Raw genomic sequence first — 16154 nt, forward strand, 5'->3', positions numbered from 1 at the left:
CCTGATCACCACACAGATAAAACAGTGTCTCACAACACTTTATGCCCCAAACATTGTAGAACAAAATTGAATAATTCAATTCTACCGCTTTCTGATTTGTAAAGAATTTACTGAAAGGAATTCTTTAGCATAAGCAAATCTAAGCAACCAAGCATCACCATGAAAAGAAGGGAAGTGATGGGAAAGTGGGGGAATATATTAACACAGCATTCACTTAAAATGTATGTTAAAATGAAAGAAGTCCTTTTTCTTTACCTGGTCTAGTGTATTCATCAGCTTCCCTGTGAACAAGATCTGTAACTCTATTTCCATACATCAGCCTTGTGTCATGATCATAGGCCTTAAGGGTTTCACTGGAGCTGTAGGATTTCTGAGTGGGCACTCGACACTCGTCGTTGTCCACTGAGGAATTTGTGTAGCGTCGCTCTTTGTCTCGTCTGGTTTTGGTGAGGGAGCAGTACGGCCTTCGTTCTTTCACATCCATATTTCAGGCATTATGTAGTGTCCACATTCAATGTGATGCGTTCTTATCTCCGTTCCGACGCTCAATTCAGCAAGACCTGGACAAGACAAAATAAACACCAGTCGGTCACAGGGAGCTCGGACCCAACAACATCACAGTGTGGCCTTGGCCAGACACTCACTGCCTAGTCAATTCCTTTGCATTTTGCTGAGAACATACATCTTCACAACATGTGAAGCTGGTAATTGTTGCTCAAAATGACTGATTCAAAAGGAACTTTGAGAAACTTTGGATCCTGCCATCATCCCATTTTTAAAAAATATTCAACGTTCCCTCTCCCACGGTCGTGGGACATCTACACATTCCCGAGGCAGTTAAAAGATCAATCTACAGTTCCAACTGCCAAGCCTCAAAGTTTACCAAGAATGTACAGCACAGAAACAAGCCATTTGGCCCAACCAGTGCATGCTAGTATTTGTACTTCTCATGATTCTCCGCCCATGAGTCTGACTCCTTTCCAAACCCTTCTATTCCCCTCCCCCTAACATGAAGGTCTAGTTTCCTCTTGAATGTCTCCTTCTTATTATCACAATGTAGAGAATTGTTGCAGCAGTTGAGGGATACAAGCCCTGTTCTTGAATTGTATTTTGTTTGGTTCTCATTCAAAGCACTCACACACGGGAATCAATGCGGAAGAAACATTACTCCTCCATGACTTCAGCTTAAATATTCCTACATCCAGAGACTCCAATAGGCTTGAGCATTGCGGGAACATTAATAACTGAGTGCATGATAAAACTGATCTTGGTTAATTTAACTGGAATTTCTATTTGGTCTTAAGGGAACATTACAGATGTTCCTTCTTGACAATTCTGCAGAATGCTGGAGCCTGGAATGTGATCAGTGCAATGACATGCGAGTACACTTGTTTTTCACATGGCACAGCATCTTATAGCAACAAGAAGTTGATTAATACAGCCCTTCATGTGTGGTAAAGTCTCAGAGTACTTTATAATGATGGGGTCAGACACTGAGCAGGGCAGAGAGGTTTTAATAGATGTAGTCAAAGAGGTAGGTTTTAAGGTGGGACAAAGCCATTTGGCTGTTGAAAACTGCATGAAACATCTTAGTATTGGTACAAATTCCTCAGGACAACACAAGGCAGATCGATGAGGCTGATCATACAATATAATTTACATATGATAGTGCCTAACACATCGGAGAGACAGGTTCCCCAAATGTTTGACAATTCAAGCTGGGAACCAGAATTGAGAGTGTGAGCTAAGGGGGTTGAGTGGGGGGGAAAGATGACCAAAGGCAGGATCAAAGAGGTACATTTTGAGATGCATGTTGAAAAGGAAGGCGGGAGTAAGTCAGAGAAGTTAGGAATGAAGTTCCAGAGAGTGGAGAGTGGGTGCCAAGTGGCTGAAAAGCCTGCCTGCTGATGATGGGTCGGCTAGAGCAGGGGATGTGGAATAGGCCAGTGCCGGCTAGTGAAGGGAACAGCCAGGTTGGCTTGATTGAAGAAGGTTGCAGAGATGTTTACAAACATGTGCTGCTAAGAATGAGGCTCATTACACAGAAAAGCTCTATGAGATTTTGCTCACGGCTTTACAAGTTAAGCTACGGACAACACCTTTCGCAGAGAAAAAAATTCTCGAAGTGCAATGTACAGAAAGATGATTTTGTGTTGTTATGAACAGAGCCAAACTTCTCAGTTTGGACTGGATTCATAGGAAAGGATGTAAAGGAATGTTAGAAGGGAATAGTTTATTTCCCTTGAAATCTGAAATAAGCAATGTGTCATGGCCAATAATTCTCCAAAACATTGAAATTAATTTGTCTACTTATCTCACTGTTCTTTGTGGGATGGTGTTGGCACAGATTAGTTATTTGCTTCCACAACACCATTCCACATTAAAAGCAAGTTTTTTATGTTATTGAGTTATGGCCAGATCATTAATTTGTGTGCAACCTTAGCCTTTGCTTCGATCCTCTATTATCTTTTATTCCTCACACTAAAAACCCTCATTTACCCATTTGTTTCCTATCTCCTGTCTAGACTTTATAAATGCACTCATTACAATACAGTTTACATTTATATAACAACAACTTGCATTTATATGGCACCCTTCATCCAGGGTAGCATCCCAGAGCACCTTCTTACTAATCTTCTCCTACCCCACTCCCCCCCCCCCCCCCCTTCTATTGTCTAACACAGACCTGCTACCCTTCCCTGATACCATTGGTGGCCATCTTTAGCTTTAATCTTCCTTACCTCTGGAACTCTCTCCCTCTAACCCTCCATCTCACTGCCTCTCTAACTGTCTTTAAATCTTGTCTAAAAATCTACGTCTTGTACTGCACCTCCCCACCTCTACCTTCTCCCTCGTTTGGTAATTGATCTCCATCCTTGTGAAGTGCTCCAAGACATTCTCTTATGTGAAAGACTTTTTATGTGATGTTTGATATCATCTATATAGGCATTAATATATTTGTTTCACACTCGAGTTCTGTATTTTAACGTCCATTTGAACAGGCAGACTTGGATTAATGTCTCTTCCGAAGGACAACAACTCCAACCCTGTTATAAACCCCCAGCATTGCATTGCTAGGTCAATCTAGAGTATGCAAGTTCAAAGTCCTGACATGGGGCCTTTGTCTCTAAGGCAAACATGCTACTAAATGAGCCAGACTGACATAATTCCCAATTTGTTTTCTTTTAAAACAAAAGACTTTTCATGTTATGGCTTTTCACCGTAGTGATTAGTATTCACCAGCCAGCTATGACTTTATGATTATACCACTGTCAAGAATATCGACAGTACAGATATGGGATGTGGAATTTAGAAGCTGGGTTATCAGTGTGGCACTGAAAAGGTTATCAAACCTGAAAATCCATCGACAGATTGATAATGAAAGTTATCGAAAGGGTTTAAAGCATTCAATAGAGTAATTCGCCACAGAAGCATTTGCAAAATGTGCAATGGCACGTAAAATAAAACAAACCTTGTGGCAGTGAGCAATGCTTCACATCATCGCACATTTTCATAGATTTAAACCGTGCTTCACACAGAATCAATCTAGGGCTCTCTTGGCAACTCACTAACACGATTGCATTGTCCATATGCAGGGAGTCCAATAGCCTGAAAATTTTCATGATCTTAGCTTTAAGATTACTCTCTTAAAATGCAAGACTAATTTGGGAAAATTCTTAAATTCACCCTTAATTTAAAAGCTTGTTTCTCGCAGTTCCTTTTATAATATGATAATACTTGTATTTGACATAGAGCCTTATCACATAGCCAAGACCTCTCAAAGCACTTCACAGGATATACTGTAAAGTGATGTTACTGTGTATTTTGTGGGCGAACGCAGTAGCTTATTTCCACACAGCAGTGTTCCACAAACAGCCATTTGAGGGAGTGACCAACTTTATTTGGGGGATTGTTGGCAAGGACACTGGAAGAAACTCCCTTTTCTTTTTGAATTGTGCATTGGAATCTTTGACATCCACCTAAACATGCAGTGGGACCTCAGTTTCACGTCTCATCCGAAGAACCGCACCTCCAACATTGCACCGCTCCTGTAGCATTACGTTTGGTTTGAATTTACAGTCAGCCTAGACGGTAAGTTCAAAGTCCCAATGTGGGGCTTAAGCCTAGCTCCTGCTGCCTTTTAAGAATTTCAGGCCTGAGAATGAAGCCCACCTGTGCAAAGTGATAGTTCTTGTCAATGCAAATGACAACTTTGCAAATCTGACTTGAATCTGTATTAGACACAGCTGCAATCAGCTAACTCAGAACACACCAGGGATTGAACCTGGGACCTTCCAAGTCTGTATGACTTAGTTTCACTCTAAGCAATCAATTTTGCTAACAAGGAAGCTCCAATCCTCTCTGTTAAATCACCAAAAATCAGTTTCAGAGTTGGTTATTCACAACAGATTTCACTGAACAGTACCTTAAGCGAACTGCCGGAGAGTTAATATTTTCATATTAGATGGAAGGAAATTGAAAATCTAAATCCATTTTAATCTAAATCCACTATATTCGCTCTTTATTTGGGTTACCCGGTTCTGAGGATATGGTAGCCTTCTGTACTAACCATTAAAGGTGTCCTTTCTACAATATTCAAATTCAGCAAATTAAAAGCAATACATCTGCATTGGGAATATGAACATGCCGCAGTTAAAAGCACATTAGAACTTGTAACAGATACAGCTCATTGATATTTCTGTGTAAATTTTGCCATAACGTTTTAATCGTCTATTGGGAACTGTGTTGATTTCTCTTTACAGAACAGTCATTCAAGGTCACATATCAGGACATCTGAATTCAGCAGCCAGTTATATAATACATCGTCTTGATCTGACTTTTGTGGATGGTAATTCACTTGCACATGAAGGCAATATGTAACACTGCCTGGAGTCTATCAGCATAGGATTTAAATTGACAGTGGGCGAGAGGAATTCATGTGACATGCTGTCTGGGAGCTCACCAGTTCAGTCTCAACTGAAAGGCAAGAATAGATTTTCCACTCATCGGGCAGAAGCAGGTAGTCTGATGGCTGTGCCAAAGGAATAATCCACTCCCGCTAGCATGCTCCCACTCACCAGTTTTCAGTAAGTAATTGCATACATCTTCCACCCAAGCTGAGTATCTCAGTTGTGTTCCCCATCTTTATGAGGAAATGTGTTCAAGCCCTACACTCATCTTTGTGCTCAGCATTTAGGCTGACCTCCACTGGAGTTCTAGGGGAGCAGTACATTGCCATTGTTTGAATTAGACATTAAACCGAGATTTTGTCGCCTGTTCAGATGGACGTTAAAGATCCCACACCACTGTTCTAAAAGGGAAGGAAATTTCTCCTGGCATTCCAGCCAACAATCCCCCAAATACAATTGGCCATTGACTTCATGGCTGTTATGGACATTTCATGGACATTACTGCGAACAAATTGATTTTTCCCAATAGCCTAGAAAATGCAATCACTACACTTTCCAGTAAATCTGTGAAGCGTTTTCAAACATCCTTCTGACATAAAAGTGCCACATCAAATGCAAAGATTATTATTATCAACATTATGACAGAGTAGATAGACAAACTTTGTGGCGTTGCAGATTTGAGTCTAAATCTTTATACCCTGAGCTGCCCTCTGCTTCAGATGTTGTCCCTCATATCTCCTGTGACCCAATTAAAATAAGATGCTGTGACTTACTTTTCACAACAGCAAATTAACATTGGAAGGTGTGGAGTATTTCACCTTCTTGGTTGTATATTTATGAGAGATTTAGCTGGTATAAGAATTCCAACATGGAGAGAATCGTCCCCTGAAGTTTTAAAGTGTAAAGTAAACTGAGAAACATAATACCCAACAGTGCAAGGATGGGTGGAAAGGAGAGCGTGAGAGTGAAAGGGGGGTGGTGAGAGTAGAGTTGTTACATTCTACAAGTTATACAACAACAACAAAATTACACTTGTATAGAGCCTTTCAGGTCAGGAAGACACTCCAAGGCGCTGGACAGTCAATGTTTCGGAACTGAGCTGGGGGTCGGGATTGGGGAGGGTGGAGGCCAGGGGTGGGAAGGATGGTGATCAAAAGCATGGTCGAAGAAGAGGGTCTTGAAACGGGTTTTGAAAGAGGCAAGGGAGTGGGCGAGGCAGAGGGACTGCAGGATGGAGTCCCAGAGGGCAGGGCAGAGTGGCAGAATACTCGCCACCAATGGTGGGGCGGGCAAGGTGGGGGCTGTGAAGCAGGCCACTGAGTGGAGGAAGCAGGCAGCTTGGTAGGGGGTTAGGAGGTCGCAGAGGCAGTGGGGCAGCAAGGCCATGGAAGAGTTTAAAGGTGAGGACCAGTAACGTGAACTGTATCACCTGTGTGATGGGAAGCCAGTGGAGTTGGGCAAGGATGGGGGTGATAGGGTCATGGAGCCTGGTGCAGGAGAGGACATGGGCTGCTGAGTTTTGGATGATCTGCAGCCTATGGAAGGATGAGTCAGGGAGGCTGACAAGCAGGGAGTTTGCGTAGTCAAGCCTGGATGTTATGAATGTGTGTATGAGGGTTTCGGCGGCCTGTGGTGCGAGACACTGGTGGAGCCGGGCGATATTGTGGAGGTGGGGGAAGGCAGAGAAGGTCATGGCATGGATGTGGGGTAGAAAGGATAGTTGAGGGTCAAACAAGATGCCAAGGTTCTGGACTGGCTTAGTAAGGTGAAGTGTTATAATTCTAGCGCAATATATATTTACCTTTTCTGCAGTACACAGACAATAAATGAGATGGCCATAAAATGAATGAAGTTTGTTTGTCGCACAGTTTGTTTCATTGCAAATGCCCTGCTTGTCGGCCTTCCCAACTCGTCCCTCCACAGGCTGCAGATAATCCAGAACTCTGCAGCCCGTGTCCTCTCCCGCACCAAACTACGTGACCCCATCTCCCCCTTTCCCGCCTGACTCCATTGACTCCCTATCCTTCAGCGGATCGAGTTCAAAATACTGGTCCTCACCTACAAAGCCCTCCATGGCCTCGCCCCACCCTACCTCTGCGACCTCCTAACCTCCACCAACCCGCTCGCTCCCTCCGCTCAGCCGCCTCTGGCCTGCTACACATCCCCCGACCCACCCGCCCCACCACTGGTGGGAGAGACATCAGCCACTCTGCCCCCAAGCTCTGGAATTCCATCCCCCAATCACTCCGCCTCACCCCCTCCTTAACCTCCTTCAAGTCCCGCCTCAAAACCCTCCTCTTCGACTATGCCATCGGCACACCACTTCCCTTCCCCTCCCTTCTCCCTCCCTGACCCCAGCTCGGGTCTGAAATACTGTACATTGTCCATCGCCTTGGAACGTCCTCCCGACGTGAAAGGCGCTATACAAATGTAGTCCTGTTGTTGTATATACCTATACACCCTGCATTGCATCTTTCCTGGATACTTTATTTACACGCAAAATGTGACGTCTTTTGGAAATTAATTAAAAGCTTTGGAGTAACCATCCACAAGACTTGTTTATGATCAAATGTACTAAACCTGACCAGTGGTAACAAAAAGGCTTTCAAACGAAAATGTCCACATCGGCATCTGAAACCTTCAGACTAACCAGAAACCGACAAGCGGGACTTGAAATCTCGCTAAAATGTACTCAGATGCACAATGACACAGGGGTTTACCCTGAATTGTGATTATTCAAATGTGATGAAGCCTAGTACACAGTTATTGCAGGTTGTCATCGTCACTTCACTGCTCAGATGAGCCGGACAAACAATCATTTTAACCAAGGAGCTGGGAAAATATGCCTAGGGTGTCACTCACTCATAAACTAACTGAGCCGCCATTATGCCAAGTGCTAGGGAATGACCACTCAGTCCGACGGCACTTAAACCATTTACTTTACAGTCATTAGGCTCATTCTTCAGAAATCTGTAATGAAAGAACTTGGTTTGGGGTGAACTGAAATCATTTCAGAAAGCAAGGCCGATGCAGCACTCTCCTATTAGGTTACGATTACAAGTATTATTCTCCAAAAGGGCACGTTCTTCCCCATAGAAATGGTTGTGTTTACAAAGGCATAAAAAGCAGATAATTGGAAAGTAGTGAATGGAATTATCGCCTGTGGTGTCACTGTAGGCTTGTTGTGTCAACTCCTCTTTAGGTAGCTTGCAACCAACCAAATCAATACAGCCACAACAATTATTTTCACCTTACGCTATAATTCACGTTACATTGAATGATAGACATGTAACAGTTGATTGATTTCCTTTTTTTTCCCCAAAAAAATCTGTACCTGCACTTTTATAGAAACTTGGGTTTTGTGCTTTCTTGTTTGAGTTATTTAACTTTACCGATCCCCTCCAATGCAATTAACGTTTCAACAAGCCTTTTATTTGTTCTTTCAATTATGAGAAAGGTCATTCTCTGCTTCAGATCTCGGTTGCTGGCACCCTATGGCTGGCTCTCTATGAAACAGTTTGAAGAAACAGTCCACTGCAGAAAGGACAACCACAACTTGATCCCTTGGGTCAGGAACTGGCTCAATTTTAAGACGACAATTAGCGTTTTAACCTGGATTTGTTTTAAAAAATCATTTAAAATTCTACCTCTTCCTCCGACTCCCCACGACCACCACACCCCCCTCAACTCCTCCTCTTCAGGATGTGACCAAGGTAGGATCCAGCTCCACGGATAATTCACAACTTCTCCAGAATCTTGTCCAAGTGACCACAACAACAACTTTCGGCTATGTAGCGCCCTTCATGTAGGGTAACATCCCGGAGCGCTTCACAGTAGCTTAGTCTGACAATGAGCCAGGTGGAGGGTGACCGTAAACACGATCAAAAAGGGAAGTCTTTAGGCAGGATTTTCATATGACCATTGTTTATATGTAAGCTTGGATAGCAGGGATTAACACACAACGCTCATTGACTAATTTTTTTTCATTCTGTCAATGATAGCAGTTCAGCTATAAAAACTGGAGCCTTCATCCAGCTCTTGCATAAACATAGGAGTACATTTGCTTAGTAAAACAACCACTGTGTTTGTCAGTAAGTACTTGTAAAACACCTTGAGACATTTCTCACTCTCTGTTCAGGTGGACATTTAAAGATCTCATGGCATTATTTAAAAAGAGAAGCAAGTTTCTCCTGGACGCACCTTTAGTTACAAGGCTGGACATTTGCATTTGGTCTCATCTGCACAGCAAATGGACATTCCCACCTTCAAACAAGTACATGCACATATATCGCCTCCCGCTCTACTGAAGCAATTGGATGTAGATTTGCCTCCAACATTCTCCAGTGAGCTGTTGCTTAAACATGCTTATATATCTAGGTGCCAAGTGAAGGTAAGTGCTTATTATTAATAATAATAAAAATCCTTGCATTTGATATAGTGCTTTATCTTGGTGTTGGGATGTCTTACAAGTACTTCACAGGAATTACTGTAAAGTGTAGTGACTGTGAATCCGACAGGCTATTTTGCACACAGGATTATCCCACAACAGCCAGAAAGTGAACAATCATTTTTTTTAAAAAAAATGGAGATTATTGGCCAGGATACTGGAAGAAACCTATTTTGTTCTTTAACACCCACAAGACCCTGGTTTAATACCTTATCCGAAGGACAAGACATCAATTTCTGTGTGGAGAGGAAGAGAAAGTCTGAGAGAGTCTTGGGGACATGAGTATTGGATGATTTTGAGGTGGCTGCACAGCTCCTTTGGTGAGACCTGGGAGCAGGTCTCCCAGGCAATCCTCTCTGTCAGCATACAAAGAGGTGAACATTCTTTTGCTGTGAAATGTTAATTAACATTGGGTGTTGTTGAAAATTCTTCTCCTTTGAAAGCTAAAGTAATTAGAGGGCATCAATTTAAGATAATTAATTTAAAAAAGAGCAAAGAGATTAGGATGATTTCTTTTACACAGAGAGTTATTAGGATGTGGAATGCTATGTGTGGTGGTCAGAATAGAATCTATATTAGCTTTGAAGGGGAACTAGAAAAATATCTAAAGAGGAGTAATATGGGGGAAAGGCAGGTAATTGGGACGGAACGGATTGCTGAATGGATTACGGTTGTGCCATAATCCATTCAGCAATCCACTCAGTACCAATTACCTGCCTTTCTAGACTAAGCTAGTCTCTGGCACCTGCACAACTTGCCAACCACCACAACAACAACTTGCACCTATACAGCGTCCTATACGTGGGACAGTGTCTCAGAGCGCTTAACAGTGGCGGAACCTGACACCTGACTCCAAGCCGGGAGCGGTGGGGGGAGCCGAGAGAGGTGACCGTAAGCACGGTTGAAAAAGAAGGTTTTCAGATGGGACTTGAAAAAGGGGAGAGAGGGGGTAAGGCGGAGGGATTGAGGGAGAGTATTCCAGAGTTTCGGAGCATAGTGGCTGAAAGTGTGACCTCCAATGGTGGAGCAGGAGGTGCAAGGAACAAACAGGAGGCCTATGCCAGTTGAGCGGAGGCACCAGGTGATAGATTGGGGAGTGGGGAAGTTGGAGAGATAGGGAGGTATCAGGGAGTGCATGGATTTGAACACAACACAGAAATGCTCGTATCCTATTAACAGGAACTGCATTGCTGGCATCTTTGGACTCTAGGACCCTACCTTGCATGAGGGGAGCTATATAGCTGCAAGTTGAATAGAAATGTGAGTGCATACACCTTTGTAATCCCTGTACTAAATCTGTGGCAAGGTGAGGTAGTTCTTCCGACAGATCTTTATTAAATACAAAAGTCCTACACAGTTCCATTTGTATTCCTCAAGTCTGCTTCTGTACTTCTGTTAAGAGCCTGGTGGTGTCTGGTGCTTAGCAATCAAGCCTGCAAGGTATATTGTAATATTTACTCTTATTTCAATACAACAGTAATAAATTCATAAAAAATAACAATAAATAACAAGGAGGGTTTGTCCAAACCACAGACACTAACCAACATTATTTCAATGCAGGAGTACGGTTTCTATTTTAGTGTTCAAAGGCAAAATATTGGTTCATTCAGAAATAGAATAGCCAATGATTCAGAGCTTGCTTGGGTTTGAAGTGGAGCTGGGACTAGAGGTCACTGTGGTAAGACTAACCCAATCAGTAGTACACTATTCGAACAATGATTGATAAGCATTCTCATTTATGTTTTGGTGATTGATTGAGAATGAAAATGCAATACAGTGCATCTCACTTTATAACTTGGGTTTGCTTCCAAGCCAGGTGCCCTTTGGGTACACTGTTCATGGGCAGGATGTGAATGCACAATCAAATCTACTCGTGTTGATAGGTTACGTTTTGGAGCCCTGCAGCTCACTGGTTAGAGCACTCGCCTTGCAAGCGAGAGGCCCCCGGGTTCGATTCTCAGGCAGGGCGAAATGTTAGGCAAGTTTTCTTAATCCACACATCTGTTTACCTAGAAATAAGTAGGAACCCGGTTATTACTCGATTGGTGGATCACTTTCCGGGGATAATAATCCCTCCAAAATAAATTAATTTAATTTAAAACATAATAATTTGGTCACTCAATCCATGATTGCTTATGGGACACTGCTGTGCGCAATTGGCTGCCGCACTTCAACTACAAAATATACAGTCAATTCACTTTACAATATGTACTGTGAAGCGCTTTCAGATGTCTCAAAAATATGTTAAGGCACTATATCAAATGCAAGGATTATTAGGTTGTGTACTGTGAGGACCGGTGATCACATCCTGTTATAATGCTGGTTAGGATTTGGTAAACCTACCAACTGATATAACAGAGTTCACAAACTGGAAGCTGATGCACTGAGAGCGACTTAAATGCTGATAACAGTCTATGAATAAAATCTGATATTCAATTAAAACATCTGGGAATCTGAAAAAGCCAGCATTTTGCTTTCCGACCTTTGTTCATAGTTTCTAAGCCTTTTCTCACTAAAGGTCAGTCGTGATCGCAAATCAGAAGTTGCTGTTAATTTTGATTTATGAATGTCACAGTTTCAACCTCAAAGAGGTCTTTCACCTGCTGAGGAGATGAACTATCTTTTGTCTTCATTCATGCTGATACCATGGGGCGAAAAATGTGACATTTGATCGCTGCAAATTGTGGTCAAATCAATTGCTAAAGATTAGTCATTCGATAACTAACTCTGGCAACCACCATTGGGGTTCCTGCTCGCACAGCGCATTGCATTTGAATACTGCTTCAAGGGACATCATCCAAATTTAATAATAATATAATGATAATTGCATTTGATGTTGTCAAAACATCTCCAAGCACTTGACAGACTTTTGCTGTAAAGTCTAATTTGCGCACAGCAATGTTCCACAAGCAGCCATGAAGTGAATGATCAAATTTATCTGGGGAATTGTTAACCAGGACACTGGGCAGGAACTCTTTTTCATTTTCAAATAGTGTCATTGGATCTTTAACATCTCCCACTCTATCCTCACACAATATACAACTACCCTTGCACTTACGGGGGAAATTGATGAAAAATCCAAGGCCATTTGAGGATGAACGAAAGAAAATATTTACCTGAAAAATGTTGACTCCAGAAGGTAGTCAAGCAAAGCACGAGAAGAGTTACCAAGCCACCGCCAACACAAGACCAATGCTCAATATCCCCATGTACCCTGCTACACTGCTATTGCTGTCATACGGCAGATAAGGCTGCAGCATGTGATTGTCTCTATTCCTTAAGAATTCTGCCTAGATTTCTCTTGACTGAATGGGTGCTATTAATATGATAATCTTGAAAATTCCCATCAGAAAGGGTGTCCTCTTGATATTATTTTCTCTCTTTATGTTTATGTCAGAAAAACTATTGCTTTCAGGTATGCTGCACGGAAGCACCAATGAATAGCCGCAGTAAGTGCCAGGTCATGGGTCTGAGCTCATGATGCTCCACATTGCTTAGACTCTAATCATCACTGCACCTCTGTTAGGGGAAGTGAGTGTCTCCTCCCCAGTGAGGCAATATCAGATAAAATTCATCCAAATCTCTCAGCATTAGGATTCAGAATATTGGCTGGAGACCTAGGGGCAAGTTTACCTCTTGGTTAAGGCTGCACAGTGTATTGGAAAACACCTGTCAAGAAGGACACAAAGTAACTAAAACCAGAAGGAGAATTATAATCCTGGATGTATGATTGGATATTTTGTGATTTCTTTGCTGTGTCCTTCAATGGGTCAGTCACGATGAATTTGAACACAAGCAAAACTAGCCAGGGAGATTACAATCTAAATCAATCTAATGCTTCTATGGTTAACAGATCATGTATTGAATGAGGAAGACTGCTCTATCTTCAGAATACCATTATTCACAGACATACAAGTGTTCTTATTCATACTTTTGAAGGCATGCCTTCTTTCCTGTTACTTTTCTCCCCTTGGGTATGTATCTCCCTAAGACAAGATGATAGCTTTCCGTATAGGTCAGACAACAGATTGACCCCTCAAAAAAACTCACTATCTTTTGTTCCTTTCTTAAGGTCTTTTATTCCTTCCACTTGCATTGGGGTAAGGTTCCACATGCTTCGGGTGCTCTCTGGTCAACTACAGTACCTGTGATTTAGGCTGTCCTCCTGATGTGAAAAGTGCTATACAAATGTAATTTGTTGTTGTTATTGCTAACTGCAGCGTATCAGGGCAAAGAGAAGTTTAAGAAATTAGTGGTCTCCAGCACATCCTCCTAATGTGAAAGGCGCTATATAAGTTTGTTGTTATGTTGGTGCAACTAAACCTCACTTGGTGCTCAACTGACTGCCTAGAACATGGGAAGGAATTTCCAGGTAAACTTTATTTTTTCCCGAATTGGTTATTTTTGGTCAGATGCAGTGATGTGGGGGAGGCGGCTGTCTGTAGTTTTCACCACGTCTAAATGGAGACCAAGTGGTCAGCACCATGAATGATGTGTGAATAAATATTGGTTGGGAAGGTGGAGTGACAGCGGCTTTCTCTTTGGGAGCAAAGTTGATGGGCCTCTTGGCCTTTTGTTGCTTGTTCCCATCTATCTATCAATGTAGCTTGCCCGAATGACCATTATTTATTGATGAGCCTCCACATTGTATGTTGGCAGCTTGTTTGACCAAGGGAAATCACAGCCGAGTCCGACTCTCAAATGATGTTAACACATGTCCAGTAAGGTCTCAAGCTTCTAATCAGAGACAGAGAACCCTGGCTGAATTACCTCCCCCCACCCCAACAAAGAGATGCTGAGATCAATCTAGCTATCTTATAGCTACTCTGAACTGACAATCCAATTTAAAAAATCACAAAATAATTTGTCTTATTTATTATAGTTTATGTTAGCTCGAAGTGTAGGTCTGAATTACTTGAATGCACATTAAAAAAATCTTTTAGATCTTTCAGATGAAAATACTCCTGATGACAAATGTGTCTTTCCCCCGTGAGCCCTGTGAGCCTGATGCTAGTCTTCAATTAGCGACACAGACACGTCTCAGTGCCCGAGTAAAGTTTCAGTCACGCTTTCCTGCCAAAAGCCTGTATTTGGAAAGCAGTCCTTTAACTATTTCAGTGCTGGCTTACTTACCCAGGTGTCTCAGGAGGGGAGAGGTGCAGTTATGGAAGTGAGAGAGAAGTACATAACTATGGATAACAATTTACATTTATATAGCACTTTTCATCTGGAGATGTCTCAAAGCTCCTCACGTAGCTGCCTGCGAGGAAACGAAAACATAGGTCTTTTTTCAAGTTTTGAATGAGAGGGATGGGCAGAGGTGGAAGACTCCAAGGTGGAGTTTCAGAGAGTGAAGGCAGATCGGCTGAAAGCTCGCTCACTCACAGTGGGGTGGATCATGCGGGGATATGAAGCAGGTCAACTGGTGTTTGCCGAAAAGGAGATTGCAGAGTAGGGTGGGGTGAAGCAATGGAAGGATAGACCAAATAAGAGGGAAAGAGAAAGAAATATTGATCACATTGATTTGCTCCAAGTTTGACTGTTCAACTCAGTAGAGAGAGTGAAAGCTTGTATGGAGATTCCTGCCTCATTGGAGATTGTTATAGGAGCCAAAGAAAAAAGGGATACTTCTGTAGCTGACACATGCAAGAGAAATTCTTTAAGATATGTTTTAAACAAAATATCCTCCGTTGCTCAACCTTCCCCAATGGTTGGAAAAGTTCTCCATGGGTGAGTAATGCTGAAAATACTTTACTCCTGGAAACGGGAACAGAGAGCTCCTCAGGTGCTTAGTCTGGTTGCTCTGACAACTCTCTCTCAGTTTCAGTAAACTTAGATTTCACAGAATCAAATAATGCTACAGAAACAGAACAATCACCCACAAAGTCTGTGCTAGTGTTTAACTCCACATGAGCCTCCGAATCTTAAAATGCTGAAATTTAATTTTTTTTAAAAATCTTAAAAGTCTGTACTCTGTCCAGCACCTTGGGATGTCCTCCCGACGTGAAAGGCGCTATACAAATGTAATCTTGTTGTTGTTGTTGTTAACCTATGCTCCAGCATACTCCCCATACCCTGTAATCTTCTTCTACCACACAACAACCTTTTGACTCAAAGACAAGAGTATTACCAACTGAGCCAGTGTCAGTCGAGCTCAGTTGATAACACTCTCGCCTCTGAGTCAAAAGGTTGTGTGTTCAAGCCCCATGTCAGGAATTTCAACTTGCATAGTCTCAGCTGACACTCTAATGCAGTGCTGGGGAGTTGCTCTTTTGGTGGTGGTGCTGTCCCTTGGGTGAGATGTTACACTGCGGTCCTGTCTGCCTGTTCATGTGGATATTAAACATCCCAATGCACTATTGGAAAGGGAGTTTCTCCCCAGTGGCCTGGCCAAGATTGCCCGAGGGAAACTTGCTCACTCACTTCATGGTTGTTTATGGGAAAATGTTGTGCGCAAACTGGCTGTTGCATTCCCCAAAATAAATTGCACAGTCACTCCACTTTATGGTATACCTGTGAAGAGCTTTGAGACATGCTCCCAACAGGAAAGCACAATATGAAATGTAAGGGTTATTATTTATTACTCCCCTTTTCGAAGTATGTACATATGATCTGAGCTACCATGGTTTTCAGAGATGTAAATTGAAGCTTTGGTGCCTCTGACATTTAGCAGAATGATAATACCACTACTACTAATAATAATAATCCTTGCATTTGATACAGCGCCTTATTCGAGACATCCCAATGCACTTCACAGAATATATTGTAAAGTAAACTGACTGTATATTTTGTATCCG

At 42.3% G+C, this 16154-nt stretch overlaps 1 protein-coding gene across 1 annotated transcript in view; it reads right to left on the reverse strand.

Moving 5' to 3' along the window:
- The window catches only part of LOC103180210 (teneurin-3), a 159978-nt gene that overhangs the window by 12266 nt on the left and 131558 nt on the right, over nt 1–16154 (reverse strand). The window contains exon 4 of the mRNA XM_042341646.1: nt 256–560. Within this exon, the coding sequence (XP_042197580.1) occupies nt 256–484 (229 nt within the window). The 5' untranslated portion in view covers nt 485–560. The remainder of the gene's footprint in view (nt 1–255; nt 561–16154) is intronic.

Source organism: Callorhinchus milii, unplaced genomic scaffold (assembly GCF_018977255.1).
Source record: "Callorhinchus milii isolate IMCB2004 unplaced genomic scaffold, IMCB_Cmil_1.0 Scaffold1, whole genome shotgun sequence".
In the NCBI taxonomy this organism is placed as follows: Eukaryota; Metazoa; Chordata; class Chondrichthyes; order Chimaeriformes; family Callorhinchidae; genus Callorhinchus; species Callorhinchus milii.